General features: G+C 52.1%; 2 protein-coding genes across 3 annotated transcripts in view; one reads left to right on the top strand and one right to left on the bottom strand.

Annotated features, from left to right (window-relative positions):
* The first annotated feature begins 6,195 nt into the window (after positions 1-6,195).
* FAM131B (family with sequence similarity 131 member B) lies at positions 6,196-14,643 on the top strand. 2 transcript variants are annotated; one of them, XM_032642430.1, is made up of 7 exons: positions 6,196-6,355; positions 8,898-9,007; positions 9,311-9,346; positions 9,661-9,754; positions 10,066-10,263; positions 11,707-11,850; positions 12,070-13,440. In XM_032642430.1, exons 1-7 carry the CDS (start codon positions 6,328-6,330, stop codon positions 12,540-12,542), a joined length of 1,083 nt encoding a protein of 360 aa, XP_032498321.1. In that variant the 5' UTR covers positions 6,196-6,327; the 3' UTR covers positions 12,543-13,440. The 2 variants fall into 2 exon arrangements, with proteins under 2 accessions (XP_032498321.1, XP_032498322.1); XM_032642431.1 differs by lacking the exon at positions 9,311-9,346 and having other exon boundaries at positions 12,070-14,643.
* Positions 14,644-16,573: 1,930 nt separating this feature from the next.
* Positions 16,574-24,053, bottom strand: part of CLCN1 (chloride voltage-gated channel 1) — a 31,643-nt gene continuing 24,163 nt past the window's right edge. Inside the window, exons 17-23 of the mRNA XM_032642426.1 lie at positions 22,241-22,479; positions 21,845-21,956; positions 21,431-21,507; positions 21,158-21,196; positions 17,839-17,943; positions 17,651-17,737; positions 16,574-17,108 (exon numbers count right to left, since the gene is read on the bottom strand). Of these exons, the coding sequence (XP_032498317.1) occupies positions 16,737-17,108; positions 17,651-17,737; positions 17,839-17,943; positions 21,158-21,196; positions 21,431-21,507; positions 21,845-21,956; positions 22,241-22,479 (1,031 nt within the window). The 3' untranslated portion in view covers positions 16,574-16,736. The remainder of the gene's footprint in view (positions 17,109-17,650; positions 17,738-17,838; positions 17,944-21,157; positions 21,197-21,430; positions 21,508-21,844; positions 21,957-22,240; positions 22,480-24,053) is intronic.

The raw sequence follows: 24,053 nt of genomic DNA on the forward strand, positions 1-24,053 counted from the left end.
TGTGCAAAGCACACTCCCACCTCTGAGCTTTGCCCTTGCTGTTCCCTCCCCCAGACATCTGCCTTGATCACTCTAGAATCTCCTTGATCACTCTATTATCTCCTTTTTGTCTTTCTTCAAATGTCACCTTCTCGGTGAGGCCATCCCTGACCACTGTATTTAGAACTACATATACCAACACGCTTTACTGGTTATCCTCCTTTCCTTCACTTTTCTTCATATCATTTATCACCTTAAATATATTATTCAGTCCTGGGTTTCAGCACCAAAACCCACTACATCACTTATCTAATTCGTTTATTGCTGTCTCCTTTCCACTACTTCTCACTAGACCCTAAGCCCCATAAAGGCATGAGTTTCAGCCTCCGCCACCTAGAATAGTACTGATATATAGTAGGAGCTCAATAAATACCTGTAATATGGAATGAATGGATGGATGGAATGAACTAACGAGCAGTCAGAAAGGCAGGTATAAAACCAGGAAAGAGTGGGGACAGGGGAGTGGTCAACAGTGTGGAATGCTCCTGGTGGGCAAAGATTAGAAATGAACAAAATCTACTGACATAGAGGATATAGGAGACCCCTGTGCGAGCTGTTTCAGGGGAGTGAAGATGCCAGATTGGAGTGGGATGAGGACTGAATGGAGGTGAGGAATTGAAGATGAATGTCAGCAGCTCTTTCAAGAACGTTGGCTGTGAAGGAAACTTGAGAGATACAGGGAGAGAAAGACCAGGTGGCAAATTCCAGCTCTTACCTCAGAATGCAGAAATTACTCCTACTCCTTCCCTAAACCCGGTTTTCTGGTCACTGTGGCTAGAAGAAGCGACTGCCTGATGTTACCTATTTGATTCTTCCTTGCTCTGTCAGTGGCTCTGGGATTTATGAGTGCTGAGAACTCACTTGATCTCCAAAGATCCCATCTGGTCCAGCTCTCTGGGATTGATGAACTCCGGTGTTGATTGCCTACCTGGCCTCTGACTTATGGTTGCCCAAACTCTAGGCCTGCTTCCTTGGTCCTGGCATCCTGCCTGGTCTGCTGCTGCTTGTGACCAGGACATGATGACGGTACCCTGAGCCCCTGCACATGCTTTGGGGCAGGAAGCAGTAAAGCACTGACACCGTTCCAGGTCCTCTGGATTAAACCCTCCCCTTCTCTAAGAGAGACGTAGGAGCCCATCAAACCCAGAACCCAGGCTTTTCTCATCAGAATGTTTGGATAATACCCCCAAATCTGAAGTGATTCTGTTCCAGACTTTCCCACAGTCCTGTTTCTCCAAGAAAAGACAAGGCAAATGCATTCCCTTGATAATCGAAAGAATAGACTATTAGAGTCACCAGGGAAACATTTGTTCCAGCATTCTTCTCTGCTGAATGGGAGCCTTAGGACTCTTCCTGCGAAATGTGTACTCAGTCATGCTGACCCGCCCATGGAAGCTTTAGCTCATGCATGGAGGTGTGTATCTGGGGACAGAACCAAGGTGGGCAGGGGTAAGTGCGGAGCCACCACTGCCCACGTTACTAAGCTTCCTTATCGTACTCCACACTGGAATGAGCTCACCTTAAATCCCTAATATTTTGCAAAGGTTTCAAACCTCATCTAAAAAGTCAAACGCACAATAACCTGTGCTGGTGTAAAAGGTTTTATCTTCCTTGGTGTTCAACAGAACAGAGGTTGATCAAATGAGACCTTTAGGCTCATTTGAAACCAGAGAATTTCTGCTATGGAACGTGTCATTCTGCATAACTAGCTGCCCTGAGAAGTCCTTCCTTCCTCAGTAAACTTGTTCTGCTCAGGAAACCCCCTGCCCCAGCATAAGAGCCAGGAACCTCATTTACTAATTACATTGGGAATCCAGAGGATGGTGGGTGTGCGAAAGAGAGCTCCACAGACCACCAGCACAGATTCTGTGGCCACTTCCTACTCTGTGGAAATACAACTTACACACTACCGACATTCCCACCGTGGACCCATCCATGACTTAAGTCTGAGTCTTCCTTGATGTGTCAGCAACCCACCCCCCAAGCCCCATTCTTCGTCTTCCTGTTCACTGGGTATTGAGGAAATTAATCCCTTTTAAAAGAATACAGACTTCCATCACCTTTCTCAGACTCTTCTGATTTCCACCCAGACCCCACGCTATTCCAGGCAAGTCAGGGCCAAACAATCTACCCCAGCCCTTTTACCGAGCTCCTCTGGTATCAGCACACCCACTTCTGGTGCCTTAAGCAGATAGGGCCTCCCATGAGCCACTAAGGGCTTCCCGCAAGCTGACTAAACTTGGAAGCAGCCTGAATCACCTACTTGTTGTGTCGAGATACAGACTCAGATACGATACACAGATGTTTCTGTGACAGTACAGGTCTTTGGTGTCATGTTTTAGAGCTGCCTCTCCAGTTTTGGGGGGCAGGCCTGCCTTTGGTGTGTCTCTTTCAGTCCTGCAGATAAATAGGGACATATCTTTGTTCTTGGGGACCCAGTCTTCAAAATGGGATGATGAGTATCTTGCTTGGTCCTTTAAGTTGGTACTATTAAGCTCTTGCAGAATTAGAGACTTCCACCACCACTGTCACCACCAAATATGTATTTAGAGGCCAGGGGTTCTTAAACTTTTTTGTGCCCTGGATCCCTTGGCAATCTGGAAAATCCATGGTTTCCCTCTCAGAATGATATTAAATGCATAAAACAAAATACAGATTACAAAGCATACCAATTATATAAAAACATTATAAAATTGTGGTATAGTAGTATATCTGCTTCTTTATAAAAGCATTAAATAAGTAAACGTAGAGGCAGGTTCAATACTACTATAATTTCAAAGTAGTGATGAACATAAAGAACGTTGTAGAAAATCTGCAACAACTGTTGTATAATAGAAACACCTGCAATTTTCATGGCTGATAAAGACACAGTGCAATACCTCTAATACGACTATGGTTTGCTGCCTACATACCTAATTTAAGTGGATGGGGAATTTCAGTTACAAGTTAGTGAACATAATTTTTTTCCCCATCCAAGGTTATGGATTCTGGATTCCGTCCATGAATCCTGGGACAAGAGTCCCCATTTTAGGCAGTACTGGCTCTCAGCTTGGTTTGTCCTTCTGTCCAAGACCTGTCCACGGGAGATTAGGAGCACGAAGCAGCAACCACAGAGAGGATGGGAGCATAATTTCACCTTGGTGTTGTGTCCCAAAGAGAGCCAATAAGGAAGTGCCAGTGTCATGCTGGGGCATTCTGCCAAAGTCCTATATTTTTAGACTTTGGAAATGGACTGATTAATATTGTAATTTCATTGAGAGTCAATCTGTAACTGATGAGTGGAATTGGACGTTTGTAAAATATAAGCTTTCTTCAAGGAATCCCATAAATTATTTGGGATGGAAAGCCTGACAAAAGGCAGGAGAAGAATCTATGTGTGTGTATGTTTGTGTGTGTGTGATTTTTAAACAAAAATTGATACACTGTAATTCTTATAGCCTGCTTTTTTATAATATCACAATGTATCATGAATAATTTTCAACAAATACAGTTATAAGATAGTATTAATGGCTGCATGCTATTCTATTATAGGCATATAGCATAATTTATTTAATTAAGCCCCAGGTTTGAACGTGTGGGCTGTGTACAATCTTTATAATTTTTATGAAATTGTACGCTGGTGGATGCTGTAGATTTCATCTTCGTCCACATTCTATTTTTATTTTCTTAGACTATTTCTATAAATGGAATTGCTGTATCACAATTTAATAACAATAGTAATGCCTGTTTTGAAGATTTTTTGATCTGTACTGTCAAACTGTCCTCCAGAAAGGTTGTTCCTGTTCATAGCAGAACTAGAATCTTTGACCTTGGCTCAGAACACAGCAAAGAGACTGGAAGAATGTCTCTAAATGGTGAGAAGTAAGAAGATTCAGTACAAGAAGCAGGAAGGAAGCATGCCAGTGTTGTGCCTATGACAGTCTCCTTTTCTCTGATGCTGGAAATACCTTTAAGACAGAATATGGGATGGGACTGAGTCTTCTAGACCTGGGATCCCTTGTGTTGACTTGACTTAAACCATTTGGATAAATCCAGCCTTATACAGCTGTGCTAAGGGGACCCAAGGAAGGGTTTGTATCCATGTTTGGACCAGATTAATACTGAGAATAGTGGAATCAGAAAGCACCCCAAGGGCTTCCCTGGTGGCGCAGTAGTTGAGAGTCCGCCTGCCGATGCAGGGGACACGGGTTCGTGCCCCGGTCCGGGAAGATCCCACGTGCCGCGGAGCGGCAGGGCCCGTGAGCCATGGCCGCTGAGCCTGCGCGTCCGGAGCCTGTGCTCCGCAACGGGAGAGGCCACAACGGTGAGAGGCCCGCGTACCGCAGAAAAAAAAAAAAAAAAAGAAAGAAAGAAAGAAAGAAAGAAAGCACCCCAAGGGAAGAGCAGTTTCAGGTGAGAAGGCATGAGCAGAGCTGGCCACCTGGTCCATTACTGCTGACCTGGAGTCAGTGCCTTCTCTGCTCACACAATAGGGCTTTGGGAGCATTACTGTAGTAATGAAGGCTGTTTCTTCCTTTATCTTTTTTTTTTTTAACCATCTTTCCATTTTCTTTCTTTTGCAGCTAGACACTATATTCCAGGAGGGCAGAAACCACTTAGTACCTCTTTTGTATAACCAACAAAAGCTGACCTGGGGGTGGAAAACACTTTCTAATTCCCTCCACTGTCAAAATAAGAGAGCAGATCCTGCCACAAAGTGTACTGGACAATTAAAATCTAAGCCCACCCACCACTGACCTTTCTCTCTTCCCTCTCATGGTTCTATAGATGTAGACTTGGTTTGTTTCTTCATGCACAGAGACCAAAGATTATTTCCCTTTCCATCATCCTATCTCCTAGATCTGCGATTAAATTATTAGTATCTTCCCCTACATCTCTCATCTGGGATTCCACAGGAGGCAGTGGTTACCACCCTAAAGTTTAGCTTCCTATTCATAATCTAAAGATCAAAAACTTGCATCCGTTAAGACTTGGTCTCTCTCCCTGTTCCAGGTCCTCACCAGGGCCCCCTGGCCCACTGCCCTACTACTCCCTGTCCAACCTCAGGAGGGACATAAGATCAGGTGGGCAGCAAACAGATCCTAGATTAGCATTTGCTTCTGACATTGGTGCTCACCAGGTCGGCTCCCTCGAACTTTGGGGTACTGCTTAGATAAAAGGGTCTCCTTTTCTCATGCGACTTTTCTGGATTCCACTTCTTGCCTGCTGTAACTGTAGTGCCCACCTAACCCTTGCCACTTAGATGTCTCTCCGTCTCTTACCCAAGAGGCCCTTGGTACCTACCCGATCCGACCCCACTAGCCCGAGGGCAATCCACCCCGCTCTTGCCCGCCTCTGACATCCTTGCGCTCATTTGTCAGAGAAGGCCAAGGCTCAGAAAAGTTACACTGGATATAAAACTGTCTCCTAGCCAGCCTCGGGTCCTGACATTTTTATTTCCCTCGAGATGGGATCGAATTATCTTCTATCCCCCTCCCCGATCAGAACTGGAATAAGATTATCTGCACCATCCCCACACCCATGCCCGATTTTCCCGCGAGCGCCGAGCACCGGCAAGTCTAAAACACGATCCACTTGCGAAGACTTCGCGACCTGTTTGGGTGGATAAAACAGCGCACAGGAAACGCAGAGCAAACGGAGCTGCATCCAATCACGCTCCCGTTTGTGTCCCAGATGTAGCCCCAGGAAGAAAACAAGTGTTTGCGGAATTTAGCGGCCAAGGCCCTTCATCCAGGCTTTATTCTCACTCCCGCCCCACTTTGTCTCTAGACATCCCCAGCCCCGAGCCTCAAAATCAATCCCCCAGATCCGAAGGGTGGGCCCGGGGTTCTTTACCCGGCTCCTGAGACCCAAGGCGGGCATCCTCCGGGTCTCCAGCAGCCCCCGGGCGCGAGCCCAGCGGGGACCCGGCGAGCAGCCCCCGAGTGGCTCTGGGGAAGGGCGAGAGAGGCAAGCGGCGTCAAGGCCCCCAGACAGCCCAGCTCCCCGAGGGAGCGCCGCGGCGGGGTCAGGGGCAGGGCGGGGAGGCGCCGGCGCAACCAATCCCCGGGCCGCCCCCTCCACGCCGCCGCGAGCCGAGCCGGGGCGGGGGAGCCAGGCGGCGGCGGCGGCGGCGGCGGCGGCGACGACGGAGGATGCCGTGGGGAGGGATGGAGAGGGGAGGGGGGAGCGGAGCCGAGCGGAGACAGCCGCGGCGCTGCAGAGCGGCTGGGGCGGCGGCGCGGCTCCCGGTGCTCCCCCCGGCGCCCGCCCCGCGTCGGTGAGGGCCCGGCCTGGAGGCCCGGAGCCATGGGCTGCATCGGCTCCCGGACCGTGGGTGGGTACCACGGCGGCGCGGGCACGGGCGCGGGCGCGGGCGGAGGCAGGACTCGGCGGGGTCCGGTCCTCCTGCCCCTCCCCCACCAATCCCCGCGCCCCTCCAGGTCCCTCTCTCCGCACCGCCCGGCCCCGCCGCGCTCCCTCACTTTCCCTCTGTGCCCTCGCGGTCCCTGCCTTCCTCTCTCCTCCCCGCTCTCCCCTCGCGCCTCCGGGCCTCGCATCCCTCTGGACTCAGTTCTCTCCGTCTCCCTCCGGCTTCCTTCCATTGCCCTTGCCCAGGCGCGGTCCCTCTCCATCATCTCCCCGCCAACCTTCTCTCTCCTCCGTCGCCCTCCCCGACTCTCCCGTTCCCAGACCCTCCATCTCCAGGCCATCGGCCTCGACTCTGCCTTCCCCAGCGCCTCCTCGCCCCCTCTCCATTTCTGGAGCAGCCCCCGTTCTAAGGACCCCCAGTCTCGGTCTCAGCCCCGAGTCCCTTTCGCACGCCCCCGCCCCCGCTCCGCCTCCATCTGGCTTGGGTGTTTTGCCCCCATCTCTTTCCCTCTCCGTTGCCTTTTTCGGTCGTTTCTGCCTCCCCCGATTTGCTTTGTTCACGTGCATTTTCCCTCCGGGGCGGGGGCGGGGTGAGCCTGGTGCCTCGGGGAGGGGAATGGGTTCCACGGCCGGAGGCAATGGGGCCGGGTTGGGTTGGGGTGGAAGAGCCGGGGACGCAGGGGGGAGGCCGGGGGTTCGAGGGCCGGAGAGGGGTCGGGAGCCCGCTCCCAGGAGGGTGGGGCTGGCCGAGCGAGGGAACCCGGGGACCTGGCTGCACCTGTCGGCGGGGTCTGGCGGGGCGGGGCCAGCTCTTTATTTACCTTTGACCGGGGGAAGGAAGAGAGGCGCCTCGGAATTCTTCTCCCCTCAGCATTCGCCTTGCTACCCAGTGCCTTCTCCTGCACCCCGTACACCCACTCCGCTCTCACAGCTCAGCAGATTGATCCAACCCTCTCCCAAAACCCCCAATTTTTCCCATTCCGACTCCCAATTTCTCCCGCCTACATGCCCCAGTGACCTCAGGCTGAGAGAATAATTCGTATTATTATTACAAACAAACTCACTCTCCGGAAGCCTGATTTCTCTGAGACCCGATTTATTTCCATGGATACCCCTACTTCCTCCTCTGCTTTCACCTCTTCTCTGGGTTCTTTCCCTCCCCCTCCCTGCCCCCCACGGCTCTGACTCAGCTCTCCCTCTTCTACAAAGGCCACCTCCCCTCACCCCTCTCTCCCACTCTGCCCTCGCCGTCTCCCTTCCCCTCAGAGGTTGTCCTCTGCCTGCCCATTCCTGCTCTGTCCGCCCAGATGTCCATCTTTCCTCTTCCCTCCCAGCCACTGGTCTGACCCATCTCACCATTCCCCTGTAGCCCCAAGGGAGAGTGTGCCCACTTTGGAGGGGCCTCACCTCTCTCAGACCTGTCAAGCACAACCCCTTCCTCTTGCAGCAGCTATGCTGTTGCATGCCGAACGCCTTCTGGTGCCCAAGACCCCATTCAATTCACCCCTCCTCAAGAGTGGATTCCTAATCCTAAATTCAGAATCAAACAACTTTATGTGTAGAAAAGATCTATAAGGTCAGGTGGTTCACTTGGGCTCACCACCCAAGTGATTCTTCCCCAAGGCTTCCAGTTGGCATCCCCACCCCTCATGGCAGCAGTCCCCCTTTACGAGGAGCCGTGGCCTCGGCTGCAGAATTACCATCTTCCTAGGTCCTCCAGTTTGCCAGTCAGCCCTCAGACCCTGTCCACCCTCTCCCATTGTCTTTTGTCTTCTCTCTGACTCGAATTCCTATTCTTTTAGTTCCTATTTAAAAAGTTCCCTGCTCTCCTCCTGCTGTCCCCCTTCTCTCCTCTTGAATCCATCACTTGTCTCCCAAGGGTCAGGTAAAATGATTCCATCTCACTCTTTGCTTTCTCTGCTTTCATTGCTTCTACGTCTACACACCCAGCTCTTGCCTCTATCCCCACCAAATCTCCTTCCTGTCAGACAAATCCACCAACTCCTCTGGAGGGTCCACTAGGGAAGATGCAATCCTTGCACCTCACAAATAATAAGGCCAAAACTTAGGGAAGCTTGCCCCTTGAAAAGTTCTGCCCTTATTTGTAGGAACATAATAGAGGAAAAGCACAGCTCCCATGCACTCCCATACAGAAACCCTCAGAGATTCCTCAGGATAGAATGGAGACCTGTTTTCCTTCTAAAACCCAGCCGCTGACCCTTCCATTTAAACAACAACAAATGAGGCCATAGAACACTTTTTCCGAGTGTGCTATTCTTGACTGAGCTCAGCTTTATTATCTCTCCTAACAAAAATTTGGGGCGAGTGGGGATGTAAAAGGAAATAGGCAATCAGAAGAGGGAGTGGGAGTGGGAGGGCAGGGAGGGGTCTGGAGGGCCTGGCCCCCATCTGTGGCCTCAGCGTTCTGAAGGAAAAGGACGAGGACGGGCCTTCGGGTTGGGCCTAGGGAGGTGAAAGGGAAGCAGCTAACCATCTGTCCATCTCAGGAAATGAAGTGATAGCCGTGGACTGGAAGGGCCTGAAGGATGTGGACCAAATCAACATGGACAGCACCAGCTCGCTGCACGGAAGCAGCCTCCACCGGCCATCCACTGAGGTGAGGCCCTCCGTGCTCAGCCCCCCTCCCAGAGGACCTCGAAAACACCCCCAGAACCACCATGCATAAGCCTAGTCCTTCGGCCACCTTCCTAAATTCCAGGACAACCTCCCAGACACACCTTCAGACTGACGCTCTCACAGAACATTTCTCCTCCTTTCCTCAAACACAAGGCAAATGCTCCACGCGGAGATCCCAATTCCCTGTGTTAATCTCAGGAAAGCCCTCTCTACTTCCCACTCTTCTGGAAGCCCCTCTGAAGAAGTGCCCCGGGTACCCACTCCCTCTCCTCTTTCCTCACAGCAAACCCGGACTGACTTCTCCTGGGATGGCATCAATGTGAGTGCAGCTCCCCCCAGGCCTCTGCAACCCACCCTACCTCCTCTTCCTTGGCCTCTCCCACCTGCTGCCCCATAGCACACAGCGCCCCCTTCCTCCAGCGGGCACTGGGAGCCCTCACATTCTTTAGCCACCCAGAACTCTCAAGGGTGGTTGGGGGATAGGCCTCCTAGGGGCCCCCCGGGTATAATGGTAGCCTGATCACCCGCCCTAGCTCATATCCTTACTCCTGGAAACCATGGACTGTCCTCCACATATAAAGCGCCTCATATCCTCTGATTCCTCTGCCCCTCCTCCCACATTCCCTATCCCAGCTCTCCATGGAGGACACCACTTCCATTCTTCCGAAGCTTAAGCGAAACTCTAACGCCTATGGCATTGGGGCCCTGGCCAAGTCATCGTTCTCAGGTGAGACTCCGACCTGGGGATGCGAGCAGCCAGGAGACTCCCTAGGGGCTCATGCTGTCAGTCTTCCTGCCCCTTCAGGCCTGAAGAAGACCCTCATCCCCAGACCCCGGACCTGTTTGCCCTTTCTGTCAAGCCTCTCCCATCCTCCAGGCTGCCCCTCATAGACAGAGTCTTAGGGCATACCTGCCCCCTTCATGGGATGGAGTCCCACGGGACTAGGGTGGGGGTGATGGCGGGGGCAGGGGAGGGACAGATCTGGTGCGGGTATTGTGTGATGTTCTGGAGCACCTGGGGAATGTCTGGCCCCTCAGGGATCTCGCGAAGCATGAAGGACCATGTGACAAAGCCCACAGCCATGGGGCAGGGCCGGGTGGCTCACATGATTGAGTGGCAGGGCTGGGGGAAGGCACCAGCCATTCAGCCGCAACACAGCCACGAGGCCGTGCGCAGGGATACAGATGCCTACTCCGACCTCAGCGATGGCGAGAAGGAGGCACGTTTCCTAGCAGGTACTTGTTCCCCAGCCCCTCAAGAGACACATTTTCAGGATGGCCAGAGACCGACCCTTCAGCCTGATCCCCTATGGCAGGATTGGCTCTGTTCATGTGATACCATCAGACTTAATTTCCCAACTAGCTCTAATTTCGAGGACTCTGACTTGTTTATTCTAAGTACCCTCAAACTTATTTTTATTATCGTCTCAGAAGTTGAGGGGAGTTAACATGGGATTGTGGGTCCACCTGATGCCTTCTCTCCTACATGGTGGGACTGTCCAAACCCTGGGTTTCCTCAGTACAGGAGGAAAAAAAAAAAAGGCAGGTATCTTAGGCTTCAAAAGTCTGTGCTTCTACTCATGTTTTATGATGAAAATGAAAGAAAAGCCTTGGGGTTCTCTTCTAACCTTTGCCCATCAGCACACTGCAGTCATGCGTGCAATTACAGGTCACATTACTCGTGACAACCACCAGATCAAGGGACCTGGGTGAGGAGAGGGTGTGTACAGAAGAGCTTTTACAATTCAGTATAGGTACGAGGCAGGCATACGGTGTACCTACAACCCTGCCCGATCCCTAGTGGCAGAACTCAATAAGATACCTAGGAAAAATGATAGATCTGGAATAGACAAGAGGGTTCTTTGGTTGGTGGTGTGGGTGGTGGAAGAAATATCAGTGGGGAGGGGAGCCAAACATGTAGTGGGTAGTGAAGGGCAGCTAGCAATGTAAGCTTCAACTTACTCATGGCTTTGACCAACATGGGAACCCCAAGTCTACCCATCTTCATTCTTCTATCCTTCCTCCCTTGTCCTTCCCAGACCTTGAACTTGATACCACTGTGGACCTACAATCCCTCCCATTTAGACTCCTCTGGCCTTGACTACCTAGCCCTAGCTACCATTCCTAAAAAAATTCCCAAGCTAAACTTCTGGAAATCCCCAATTTCAATCCCTTAGGATATCTCACCAGAAGACCCCCTCCCAACTCTTTCCCCTAGGAATCCTAAATCTGACCTTCTGGGAAGTCCCCCACGATTTTGCCTTGTTTCGGGGCATATACCAAGGCTGTGCTGTCCAATACAGTAGCCACTGGCCACATGTGGCTAGAACTTGAAATGTGGCTAGTCCGAATGGAGATGTGCTGTAAGTGTAAAATATCGACTGGATTTCAAAGATTTCGTATGAATAAAAGAATGTAAAATACCTCAATAGTTTTATATGGATTCTACATTGAAATGATAATGTTTTATATAGGTTAGGTTAAATAAGATGTATTATTAAAATTAATTTCACCTATGTCTTTTCCTTTTTTTTTAATACGGCTACTAGAAAATTTTAAATTGCATAAGTAGCTTGCGTTATATCTCTACTGAACAGCACTGCACTGACGTCCCCCGCCCCATGCATGTGTCTAAGGCTTCCCCGAGCTATCTCGTGCTAACTACGTTTCTTCTCCCAGGTGTCATGGAACAGTTTGCTATCTCCGAGGCCACTCTCATGGCCTGGTCCTCCATGGATGGTGAGGACATGAGTGTCAACTCCGCCCAGGAGCCATTGGGCTGCAATTACAGTGACAACTACCAGGAATTGATGGAGAGTCAGGGTGAGGGATGGTTCCAGAATCCGACCCCAGAGGCCTAAGAGGCCTCCTCAACTATCCAGGCTACCTCCATGCACCTCTGTTCTAAGACTTTCTGTTCATATAGGCTTTCCTACTCCCCCCCCTCACCCACCGCCCCACATCTCACCCTCAATTCTCTGTGCTGTTGTTACTGCCTTTGATATTCTGTGACCCCACCAACCGCCATGATTCTCTTTACAGATGCCCTTGCTCAAGCCCCAATGGATGGATGGCCTCACTCCTATGTGTCCCAGGGCATGTACTGTCTGGGGTCATCGGATGCCTGGGAAGCAAGCGACCAGTCCCTCATTGCCTCTCCGGCCACAGGATCCTATCTGGGCCCTGCATTTGATGACTCACAGCCTAGCTTGCACGAAATGGGACCTTCCCAACCTGCTTCGGGATACCCTGCTCAGGAGCCTCCAGCTTTGCTGGGGGGAGACACTGACTGGGCTCCAGGGGTGGGCGGGGTGGACCTGGCCAGGGGCCCTGCCGAGGAGGAGAAGAGGCCATTGGCGCCCGAGGAGGAAGAGGATGCGGGATGCCGGGACCTGGAGTCGCTTTCCCCACGAGAAGACCCCGAGATGCCCACCGCTCTCAGCCGGAAGGTGTCTGACGTCACATCCTCAGGCGTGCAGTCCTTTGATGAGGAGGAGGGAGAGGCCAACAACTAGCTTCCTCCCACTGAATGCCCCACCTTCCACTCCCACCTGAGGGGCGTGGCTGCAACCACACCCTCCCTTCCCCCAGCAGTACGGCCGAAACCTGGGCAGAAGACTCTCACGAGCCCAGGAGTCCCGGCCAGCAAAACGGAGGGCCGGGGTGGGATTTTATCCAGGCTTACACTGTAGAGACCACAGGTCCAGGAACTGAGGCCCAGGCAAGCAGATGGCCATGAACTTCGCTTGGCTGCGGGCTTCTGGGTCTGTGGTGGTGGAGCTCCAGTGTGTACCCTGAGCACAGGAGCGCAGAGCGGCCCGTGGCCGGCCCCTGGATCTCAGTTCTTTGCTCCCTGATCTCGTCTTCCAGGAGCCTTGACTGTAGCTGCCTGAAGGCCTCCTTTCTCCACGTCACTCTTGCTTTGCCCAACTCTGTTTTCTCTGGCTGTGGCCCAAGCTCATCCCTCCTATGAGGAGCAGACCTCAGGGGCTGTGGGACTTGGTTCGATGGGCACAGGGGAAGCAACGTACAGACCCCGTCTCCTCAGAAGGAGGGGGCTCTGCCCTCAGAGGTAACTTGGCTTCTGAGATCAGGAGTCACGGAGGAGGTGGACGTGGCCGCCAGGATGCACAGGGGCACAGGGCCTGTCCAGAGACCAGGCGGTCACTGGTGAGACCGAGGACAAACATGGCCACTTGTTCTGGGGTCTTGACCATCCTGCGGCTGGAAGGAGGACCCTAAGGATATGGGAAAGGACCCCGCCAGGGCTGGCGGCTGCAGCTCTTGCTTCCCTTTTCTGCCTTCTTCTGTCTCCTGCTCTGGGAGCCCCGGGGCCCCGAGGCGGTGGGGGGGGGGGCATGACACAGGGTGCAGGTGTCTTGGCTAGACGGGGAGGCTGTGTCTCCCTCCATCTACCCCCAATTCTCTGGAGCTGTTTACACTTTTCTCTCTGCCTTTTCTACATTTTTATAACTTCTTGGGGATTCAGGGGTGAGTAGGGTGGAGGGAGGGGTCCGGTGCTGTCAGGCCCCCAGCTGGGGCAGGGTGTCTGCCAAGGAGGAGCGTGGGCTCTGGGCTCCCTTGGCCCCTCTTTACCTCCTCCCAGGACTCCCAGGAGGGCCTCACAGGTGTCCCCCCCTGCCCCCCGCCCTCCCCAGGCCTCCTGAGGAGAAGGAGAGGAGGATCTGGGTATTCTTCCTTCCAGGATGTTTTACAATGAGGCATAAGCCCCTGAAACTGCTTGCCCTCCGCACCCACTCTCCATTCTGGTGGGGACTTCTGTGCAGCACCTGGAGCCCCAGCACTCCTGTAAGACGTCCTGAGGGCAGAGGACAGGGTCGAAGGGTAGAGCGAAGAGATGGCAGCACACTGCCCCTCCCCTGCTGCAGCAGTGTCCCAGAATGAGGAGGTTGAGAGTTGGGGTGCTTCTGTCCATCTGTGACCCTGCCTCCATCAAGCCCACAGTGTCATACACTTGTGCCCCTGAAACGCAACCGAGGCCAGGTCCACATCTTCTGGGGAGGGGGAGGATGGCTACCTGAAGTTGGTTCTTGGAGGAAACAGGAGTAGGCATGGTAGCTGGCATGTCACCTTCAGCACAGGTAGCTGAAGTCACCTCATCTAAAACTGTTAAAGGGTTGTGTGTGTTCGTGTGGTCTCACTCAGGCCCTCGCTGCTGGCCTCGCCCTGCACTCCTGCTGCAGGTCCTTGGGGTTTTGCATGTCACAGTTCCCTCCTCTCACGGGGTCCCCGTTTCCTTATCTTGTGCAAACTGCCCTAAGGCATCATCCTTTTCTCTTAATCCCACCCCCTTTGTGTCCCATATTCCGCCCCCGGACCACAGCGGACATCCAGTCCAGGGAGCGGGTTCATGCATCACGGTTCCTTTTTCGCTCAGGGCTCTGTGGAGTTAGGAAAGGTCATCTAAAGCAGTGTTCTTTCCTCCCACCTTCACTGAGGAAGCCAAACGGTCCCTGCTGGTCCCTGCCAAAAGACGACTAAAACTCTGAAGGGTTCTAGCAGAGTTCGGACGTGAGCGTGAGCGTGGCCCAGCATCCCTGGATGCTGGCATCGCTGCTGACCAGAGGTCGGGCGGGGGTTGGGGTGGGGGGAGGCGTCTCCACTCTGAAGAGGGAGAAAACCTGAGGAGCTGGCCTGAGACCCTCTCAGGACTCTTCTGGAGGGAGGAACTGCCTCTCTGGTGCTGGGGGGGCCAGGGTGCATGGGGTTTGCTTATAGCCTATTTTAGGGGGAGGGGAGGGGCATGTGCAGGAAGAGGCTGTTGGGGGATGGGGGAGGGTTGCTTTTCCCTTGGGGTTAAAGGCTGTGCCGCACGTTTTACAGCAGTCCCAGAACGGGGCTGTTTTCATATCATGGTGAATGAAACTTCTCTTGCTAAATGATTTTCTTCTGGTGGGGGGGTGCCCTTTCATTTTGAGTTCACTTTATTAAAGGAAAATCCAAATCTTCCCTCCCTCCCCTCCCCCCACCCCGGCCCCCCCACCCACACCTTCCTTCTTATCCTTGTGTCAAGGAGGGAATCTTGGTGAATGCGTTTATTACCTCTTCTCACCCCCACCTGTACATCCCATACTCCGTCTTCCAGGTCTAGGGAATATCCATTTTTATGGCCAGTCTTAGCATGTTTTCTTAATGTGACATTTCCACCCCAAGCCCAAGAGAGATTCTATGACATATATTACAGAGAGAATTATATATAAATATATATATAAATATTATAGATTATATACACATGGGCTTGGGCTCGAAGGCCCACTGCCAGCCCCCCTCCCCAGGCTACAGCCTCTCTCTCTTGGCCTGGGGAGGCGGAAGGGCTGTATTATTGGAGAGGGCTCCAGGCTGTGTTCAATGGCACTAAACAATGTGGTGGCACCTTTGGCTATGAGTGTCTTATTTGGGGCATGATGGAGGCCGGGCACAGGGTGGGGAAGGAGGAGAATGCTGGGGAGGGGCACAACTGCAGAACTAAACGAGGCATAAAAGAAGGGATAGACAAAAGCCCTGGGGGTGGGAGCAAGGGTCTCTGGCCGCTCAGAGCACCGGGGACCACTTATAGAAAAGGCAGGGTGATGGCAGTCTCCCTGTCGCTGGTTTGGGGACGATAAGGATCTGACTTCCCAGGTGTGGGAAGCATCAAAAAGGTCTGCCATCTTGACGCTGAACCCCTAGAAGAGAAACACAAAGAACCAGTCCCTAAGAAGGTATAGTCTCTGGGTGAACCAGTGGCCCAGCTGCCCTGAGCTCCCACTCTTGGAAGGAGAAGCCCTAGCTAGAGCACCTCAAGGGCAGAGCTGACCCTTGGGCAGGACAGATCAAGGACTGCAGCGGAGAGGGAGTGACCTGGAAACTGGAAGCTGTGATGTGAGATGGGAGGAATTTCTGCCAGAGGGAGTTAAGTAAATCCATTGGCCACAGGACTGTTAGGTACTGCCCCTTTCACACAGAGCCTTCCTGCGACCTTTCCTCTTCCAGGCTGTTCCCCCATAGGCTCTTTATCCATGCCTCACTGCTTAAATGGAGGACAAAGGAGGGGGAAGTGGGATTGGCCTTTCCCCGCCCTAGTAATGGCTCTGCCCGGGGACAGATAGTGGGAGCCAGGATGGAGTCTGGAGGCAAATTTCAGGGAATGGCTGTGGGCAGGTGGAGAACGGGGTGGGGGGCTCTGAGAGAAGGGGCTGTGGACAGTTTGCAGGTACATCAGTCCATGAGGCCATGAGGTGATCCCATCTCCTCCTCCCACATGGCACTGGCAGGACAACAGTCATCCTGGGCCTGCCTTAACCCCGCCCGCCACCGGGGAAACTGACGGGGGATGGGCAAGGCCAGGAAGACACTGGGACAAGAACACTGGGGAGTGTGGGGGAGTGAGGGGGGCCAGGCAGAGGCAGGCATTCCCCACCCGCACACAGGCAAACTCAAGAAGCCTGTGGACTACCAGGGGCCCTTCGCAGGGGTTACAACCACCGCCTGTCTGGGGACGGGGGGGGCATGCCCAAATGATTGACCGAGGCTACTCCTGCCCAGATTCTGGCTCCTTCTCCAACACGATCAGGATGACATTTTAAAATTCCTAGCAGAGGCCGGATATTGGTGCGATCTCTCCGGCTTCAGGAAATACCCTCTTCCACACAGGTCCACCCTCTAGCCTGGGTCTCTGGATGGTCTTTATGCCGCGGTCTGGGAGGCACTCAGAGGACCATTTCATCTTCATCCTCATCATCAGTGGATCGCAGACTGGGGCCCTGCAGGATGTCAGCCAGCTCCCCCTCCGGCCCCGGAGCCCCCGCCAGCTCCAGTTCCTCCAGCTCACTCTCTGCCTTGGCCGGAGCCCAGGAGAGAGGGGGCTCTGGGGAGGCGGATAGCACAGGGGTCTCTGGGGAGGCAGGGGCCACATCCCCTGCCCCAGTGGCCCCACTTCCATCCTGAGGCAGGCTCCAGGCCTCTGCAGCAGGGAGTGGGCCCCCAGGAGTCTTTCGAGTCGAAGTTGCACTCCGGAAGCTGGCAAGGGGAGGGCGGAGCTGCACCCCAGACTTGGTGTGCCCCTCAATGGCCTTCTGCAGCTGGGGGGCAGAGGGAAGGGGAGAGAGGGTACAACATGGGGAGGAAAAGAAGAAAGGGGCAGTGAGAGAAACAGACACGAGAGAGGAGCAGACGATAAAAGGAAAAAGCATGGGAAAGCAAGATGCACGGTGAGGATGGATCAAAAGGAGAAGACAGAAGAAGGAAAAAAGGGGGCATGATGGACGAAAAGCCCCACCTACAGAGCAGTGAATCTCAAGACCCCTGACACAGGACCTCCTTCGGCCCCTTCCTAGCAACCCTCAGGCCTTCTTCAGCCACTTCCCATCTCCTCCCCCTTCCATGCACCACCACAGCACACCCCTATGAAGCCATGACTCGGGCCCTGAACCCCCATCCCAAGCCCATGCTGTCCTTAGAAGGGCACAGGGCTGCACTTCCGCCCCCCTCCAGTCTCTGCATGAGAAACAGGAGGGGAATCTGGAGGAACTTCCCGGATGTTAAGGCCACCCCTGCCCACTCCCCAACCCTGTACCCTGTGCCCCACTCTTCCTCACTGCTCAGATGGGACAATCGCTCTTACCTCCTCCAAGGCCAGCACCCCCGTGAGCTTCCCCATGCTGGTCACGTACGCAAGGTGGAGGCCAAGCAGGGAGAAGAGCGTGTGAGTCTGCGAGGAAAGGGTGGCAGGTCAGCATGCAGAGGCCCCGCACCGCCCGGCCCTCCCAGCAGCCCTGCTCGGTGGGCGGTGGGCATCGGGCAAGGACTTGCCTTGTGCAGCGACGTCTGCTCCACCAGCTGGAAGGGGGACTGGTCAATACAGCAAGAGTCAAAACAGACAGGCTGGCTCAGCTGCTCTCGTTCCCAGGCCTCAATCTGCCGGAGAGGAGGGCCGTCACCCAGTATCAGAGCCCCCTCAAACCTCAGATCTTGACCCCAAACAGCCCTCCTCACCCTGGCCCGGAAGCCTGAAATACACAGTGAACCGTCACAGCTCCTCCAGACCACTAGCCCTCTTCCCTTTCCCCCAGGGAGCCGCACCGCTCTCTTCCCTCCTCCAGCCCCAAATCAACCTTCACCCTCAGGTGCTCAGAACACGCTCCTTCGTCCTGGTGCCCCAAACACTTATTTCCAACCCATCTCTCCAGCCTTATTTTCCACTACTCCTGTAACACCCACAGCTCCAGTGAAGCCAGATGTGCTTCCGCTTCTGCGACTGCTGTTCTGGGTTTCCCCAAGAACCCCACCCTGCGCCCATACCCTACGCCTGACACTCCGGGTCAGACGCGCTCTGCCAGGCTCTGCTTTTCAGAAACGGCATGGATCGTGTTCCATCTTAGGCTGGCGTTTGTCTTAATTCTGCCCCCTGGGCGGAACTCCTCCGGAGTGCTGTGTGGTCTCAGTTGCTGTGTGTCATGGAGAAACCAGCACACTGACCTTTTACACAGCAGATCATGGCAAAGACTTGTTTGATTGGAAGAGCTGTCCTGGGTCACATGGCACTTTGTTGACTCAAACAAGCCATTTCTGTGTGTTTGGTTTGGTTTACATTGTTTTGTCTATGACCGAAGCATTAAGGCAAAAGTTGAACTTTCCTCTGGATTTTAGATGTGCACGTCAAAAATCCCCAAGATTCTAAATAATCCAGTATCGCTCTGGTTCTCATAAGTGATTTTTAAATTTTCTGTAATCTCTTTTCAGGCAGTCCCTTCTGAATGAGGTACTACTTTGTTTTCCTGTTTGCCCACATCTATACGTTTCAAGCTTCAGAGGACGTCACCGAAGGCCATCCCCTAGTTCTCGTGTCCCGTGTTTGGTCCACAGTGCTGTGCTTTCCATCTGTCCCGTCCTGCTCTTTCCGACTGCAATCACACCTCCTCTAGACTCTCACCTTCCCTGACTATAGGTTCACACAAAATTCTCACAGGATGGATGACCACTTAGCAGGTATGTTGCAGAAAGGATTTACTTATAGGACGGGGGGCAGCCACTTGCCAACCCTGGTTTGGCTGGTCCTGTCCTCCGGGAGCATTCTATGATCATTTCTGGCCTCCCTGGTTACTTTTTTGCCTGCCCGTAGGGAACAACACTAACAGAACCATTTCCAGTACACATGCACCAAGCACTTCCTCGGTGCCAAGCATTATTCTAACTGCTTCACTCATTGAATCCTCTGCGACAATCCTATCATTATCCCCGTTCTACAGATGAGAAAACAGAAGCATGGAGTGCTTAAGTGTCTGCCCAAGATTACACAGAGGTGGGCTTCTGACCTTGACTGCTGATCGTGTTCCTGGGACCCCCAGCTTTTTTCTGCTCTTTCTTTGTCTGATGTGTTCCATGACTTGAAAAATCTCAGCATCAAATACAAACCAGGGCTCTAACTGTGTGTATCCCTAACAGAGCAGCAGAATTAAACAAGACATAGGACTTCCCTGGTGGCTCGGTAGTTAAGAATCTGCCTGCCAATGCAGGGGACACGGGTTTGATCCCTAGTCTGGGAAGATCCCACATGCCACGGAGCAACTAAGCCCGTGTGCCACAGCTACTGAGCATGCATGCCGCAACTACTGAAGCCCGGGCACCTAGAGCCTGTGCTCTGCAACAAGAGAAACCACCGCGATGAGAAGCCCACGCACCACAACGAAGAGTAGACCCCGCTCCTAGCAACCTAGAACTGAATTCTTTGACTATTCCCAGAGGTATCATCTTGATATTGTCAAGGGTCATCTTGATCTAGCCTGAAAACTGTGTTAAAATATCCTGAAGTTTGACTCCTATTGAATCTTATCCTTTCAAAAAGTCTTGGTGGTTCCCATGGGAGTTGAGAGCTGCTTAAAATCTTCCTTGAGAAAGATATCACCTAAAAATGTATGATCTATTTTCTTTTGATCCCTAGTTGCATTTTATTTCCAGCGGTCATTAAATAAGCTCATTGATCAGCTAGTTGGCTTTCTTCAGTGTATTAAAAAAGAAAAAAATTAAAGAAGAAAAAAATCAAACTATTCCTTCTGCCCACAAGCAGGAATCAGATAGGCCATAACTACAATTAAGGAGTGCCTTACTAGGGTGCTCAAACCAATAATACTTTTTTTTTTGCGGTACGCGGGCCTCTCACTGTTGCGGCCTCTCCCACTGCGGAGCACAGGCTCCGGACGCGCAGGCTCAGCGGCCATGGCTCACGGGCCCAGCCGCTCCGCGGCATGTGGGATCTTCCCGGACCGGGGCACGAACCCGTGTCCCCTGCATCGGCAGGCGGACTGTCAACCACTGCGCCACCAGGGAAGCTCAGCTACATACTTTTAAAGCTCTACCTTTCAGCCTTCGAAGCAAGCTGCGTTCTTCTACTAAGTGGAATGGTTGCTAACGGACGCTGTCGGTGTCTCTCCACACGCCAGGGTAGCTCTGATGGCGCAGCTCAGCCACCTGCTCCCACTCGCTGTGCCACGGTCTGTTCACTCGGCACAACCAAACCCACTCAGTGCTTGATTTTCCCTCTCATGGATTCTATAGGGGATAGTGATTTGTCCCAATGAGGCGCCACTGCCAAAATCTGCCCACAGTTTGTGGTTCTTCCCAGTCTCGCTTCCTGGAATCTTCTCATTGTCCACTGTCTCAGGACCCTGATCAATCCAGCAGAGTAACCTCACCAGACACTGAATTCCCCATCTTAGTTTCAATGTTGTTCTTCCACATTGGTTTGCGTAAGTGCTGGCTACCCGGTGCCATTTTCCTGCAGGTAAATCTCATCCATCCCGCATAGCCTCTGCCTGGTCTAGAACTTCCCTAATGTCTAAAAGCTCTAAGGGTCATCCTAGCACCATGGGCGCCTCTACACACAGAGGCTGAAAACTTCCCTCTCCTGAAATGACGCCGGTCCCCATGAGGACACCACCACGTTCCCCTACCTCCGAGCAACGTGCTCAGTACTGTCTCCATGGTCACACCTCATTTCCAACCTCTCAGAATGCTTTCCTGCCTAGACTCACATGTTACTCTTACAACAACACAATGGAGAAGGTCGAAAAAAGTGAGCAATATGTTCTTGTGACAAAACAACCCACCCCAGGTTCCTGTTTCCTTTACTTACCTCTTCAGGTGACATGTTATCCACTAAATCCTCTGAATCCTAGAGAAGAAAGACAGAGGTCCAAGTTCCTTCCCTTTTCTTCCAAGTGGAACCATAGCCATCTCTCCCTGGCCAAGCCACAGATGCCTCTTTCCAACCCACCCTCCCTTCCGTATGATGAAGCTTCTTCTTGGTGGGACCTCTTCTCTCCTGATTTAAGGATCATGGGTTTCTTGCTCCTCAAAGACAAGCTCCCTGTCCCATGTCCCCCGCCCCCAACACATCTCCTCTCACCTGGGTCATTTTCTTTGTGGGGCGAGCTCTGCCCAGCAAGCAGCGCAGCAGGGACTGAAAGATGGAGGGTCGTTGACCTGAGAGGAGTGGTGAGTGAATGGAAATGGAAAGAAAGCCATATCCATCCTGGGAGGAAATGGTCAGGGGCTTCAAGTGGTCCTGACACTTCGCCACAAAAGGTCCATACTTCTAGGTGCTTCACCTCCACAGGAACTCTCCCCTTCCATCCTCCTAATCCAGCCCTTGCCCCCATGCCTTGGGATGGTAACGTGGAGACTCGAAGAATAGAAACCCCCCTCCCACCATCCTCAGGCCTCACGCCTCCTCATAGTAGGAGCCCTTAGGTTGAGGAGTGCCCAGACACAACCACAAGGCATGAGGCAAGGGTGAGGTGCATGATGGGAGAATCTTTACCTTCAAGCTCCGGTGCTTCCAACTGCTGTTTGTGGCCGGGCAGGGGCCCGTTGGGCTCTTCAGGGGGCAGTGGAGCAGTAGGAAAGGGGTGAGGAGGAGGAAGAGGAGGCAGCTGTAAAGAATAGAAAAAGTTCTCAGTCCCAGAGAAGAGGCTACCTTTTCCTGTCTTTACCAGGTGGTGTCCTGGGAAACCCATCTAACTCTATTCAGTTCAGAAGTCCTTAGAGCACTTTGAATTCTCACGGTACCATCAGTTGCAACCTTACCTCCTTCAGTCCCTGGACCCAGGGGCACTTGTCTCTTTGACTTTGTCAATGATCAGCATCTTCCCTCTCTCTTCCTATTTTCCCTTTGCCCCATCTACCCTGTTCACCCGGCCCTTCCCAGCCCACTCACCTCGGGCTTCCCATAGAGGTCCTCATCTTCATCCTCATCCACAAAGGCAAAAGACTCAGGTCGACCCTGGACGCCACGGCGCCCCTCCCCAGCCTGCCGCACCTTCCCGTCGAAGGGCAGCTCTGACAACTTCCTTGCCATGTCCTGGGCTAACTGCAGCCTCCGCTCAGGACACAGGTGATGCTGCAGAAGGGACTGCAGTTCTGAACGCTCCACGGAGCCAAGCAGGATCATCGAATCTGGGGGAGATCCAAGCTCAGCCTGAGGGCCCGCTCAATTACGCTCCCACCCGGGCCTGCTCGGCAGGGTGGAGTCAGGGACAGAAGCCCAGCACCCAATCTTTTTTCAGCTCTTACCCTCTCTTCCTAAAAACTCATTGAGGATTGATCTCACTCAATCCCTATTATTTCACCCATTTAGCACTTAGAGCCCCAATTGATAGTACACTAATTGGTGATAATTTGTACTTATTTTGATGCAGCCCTTACATAGATTGTTTGTAAATAGGTGAACTTGGTATTAAAATAGGCTAATCAATACTGTCTCCAAAAGAAGACACATTAAAAGCCATTCATACTGAGATGAACGAGTATACTTTGAAAGAAGTCTACAAGGATATCTGATGTTTAATCACTTAAAGACTCTGGGTCCTCGTAGGTATAAACAGAATGCCTACTTTTCCTGGGAAGGTCTTTTATATATTTATCAGAATTCTGCTACTATAATTAACATTTTCATTAAGTTTTGAGGCCATAAGATTGCAGCAGTGTTACTGAGACAAATCTTACCATGAGGTCTTAGTCATTATTATGAAAACCCTGCAGCCCATCGGCTGTACCCCTACTCCAGTGAGAAACCACTGCTTTAGAGGCCACTGAAAGGTGTTTGGGATTTGGGAAAATATTAAAACTAAGCTAATTTGAGTAGTTTGGATACTCTGATGATCTGAAATTAGAGCTAACAAGTTAAATGGCTCCAAGTATCTCTAAATGATTCTATTACACTAATACAATCATTAGACACGTATTTATTTAATATCCAGTAAATACCTATAAGGAGGCAGTTTGAGTGAGACAGGTGTTATAGTCTCTGCCCTCAAGGGATACACAATCTACTGAGGAAGATAAGACATAGATATAGAAACCACAATAAGAAATAATACAAAGCAAGATTAAGTGCCAAAGGTGGGCAGAAAGGATGGTGAAGGAGGTGAAATCACTGCTCATTAAACACGTTCACTCCTTCATATGGAACAGTTTCATCTGCTCCTCAAATTGGGCATGAAAAATCAGCTATCACTTAGCTAGGTAGCAATGAGAACCACATAAGGGGCCGTAAGATTTATAGCCAGGCCTCATTATTCTCAGATTCCCTATTTGTGAATTCACCTACGGGCTTAAATATCTTTGTAACCCAAAATCAATATTTGCAGTACTTTTCCCATCATTCATAGACATGTGCAGAGCAGCAAAAAATTTGAGTTACCCCACGCACACATTCCAAGCTGAGTCTGAACAAAGTGATGCTCTGCCCTTTTTTTTTTCCAGCTTTCATATTGTAAACAAATGTTCTTTCGTGGTCCATTGAATGCCATGTTTTTTGCACTTTTTGTGTTTTGTGTTGGTGATTTTGCTGTTTTTTTAAGGGTTTTTGTTTTCTAAATTTATTTATTTTATTTATTTTTGGCTGCATTGGGTCTTCGTTGCGGTGCGCAGGCTTCTCATTGTGGTAGCTTCGCTTGTTGCGGAGCATGGGCTCTAGAGTGCAGGCTCAGTAGTTGTGGCACATGGGCTCGGTAGTTGTGGCTCACGGG

The sequence above is a fragment of the Phocoena sinus genome, chromosome 9 (genome assembly GCF_008692025.1).
Source record: "Phocoena sinus isolate mPhoSin1 chromosome 9, mPhoSin1.pri, whole genome shotgun sequence".
Classification (NCBI taxonomy): domain Eukaryota; kingdom Metazoa; phylum Chordata; class Mammalia; order Artiodactyla; family Phocoenidae; genus Phocoena; species Phocoena sinus.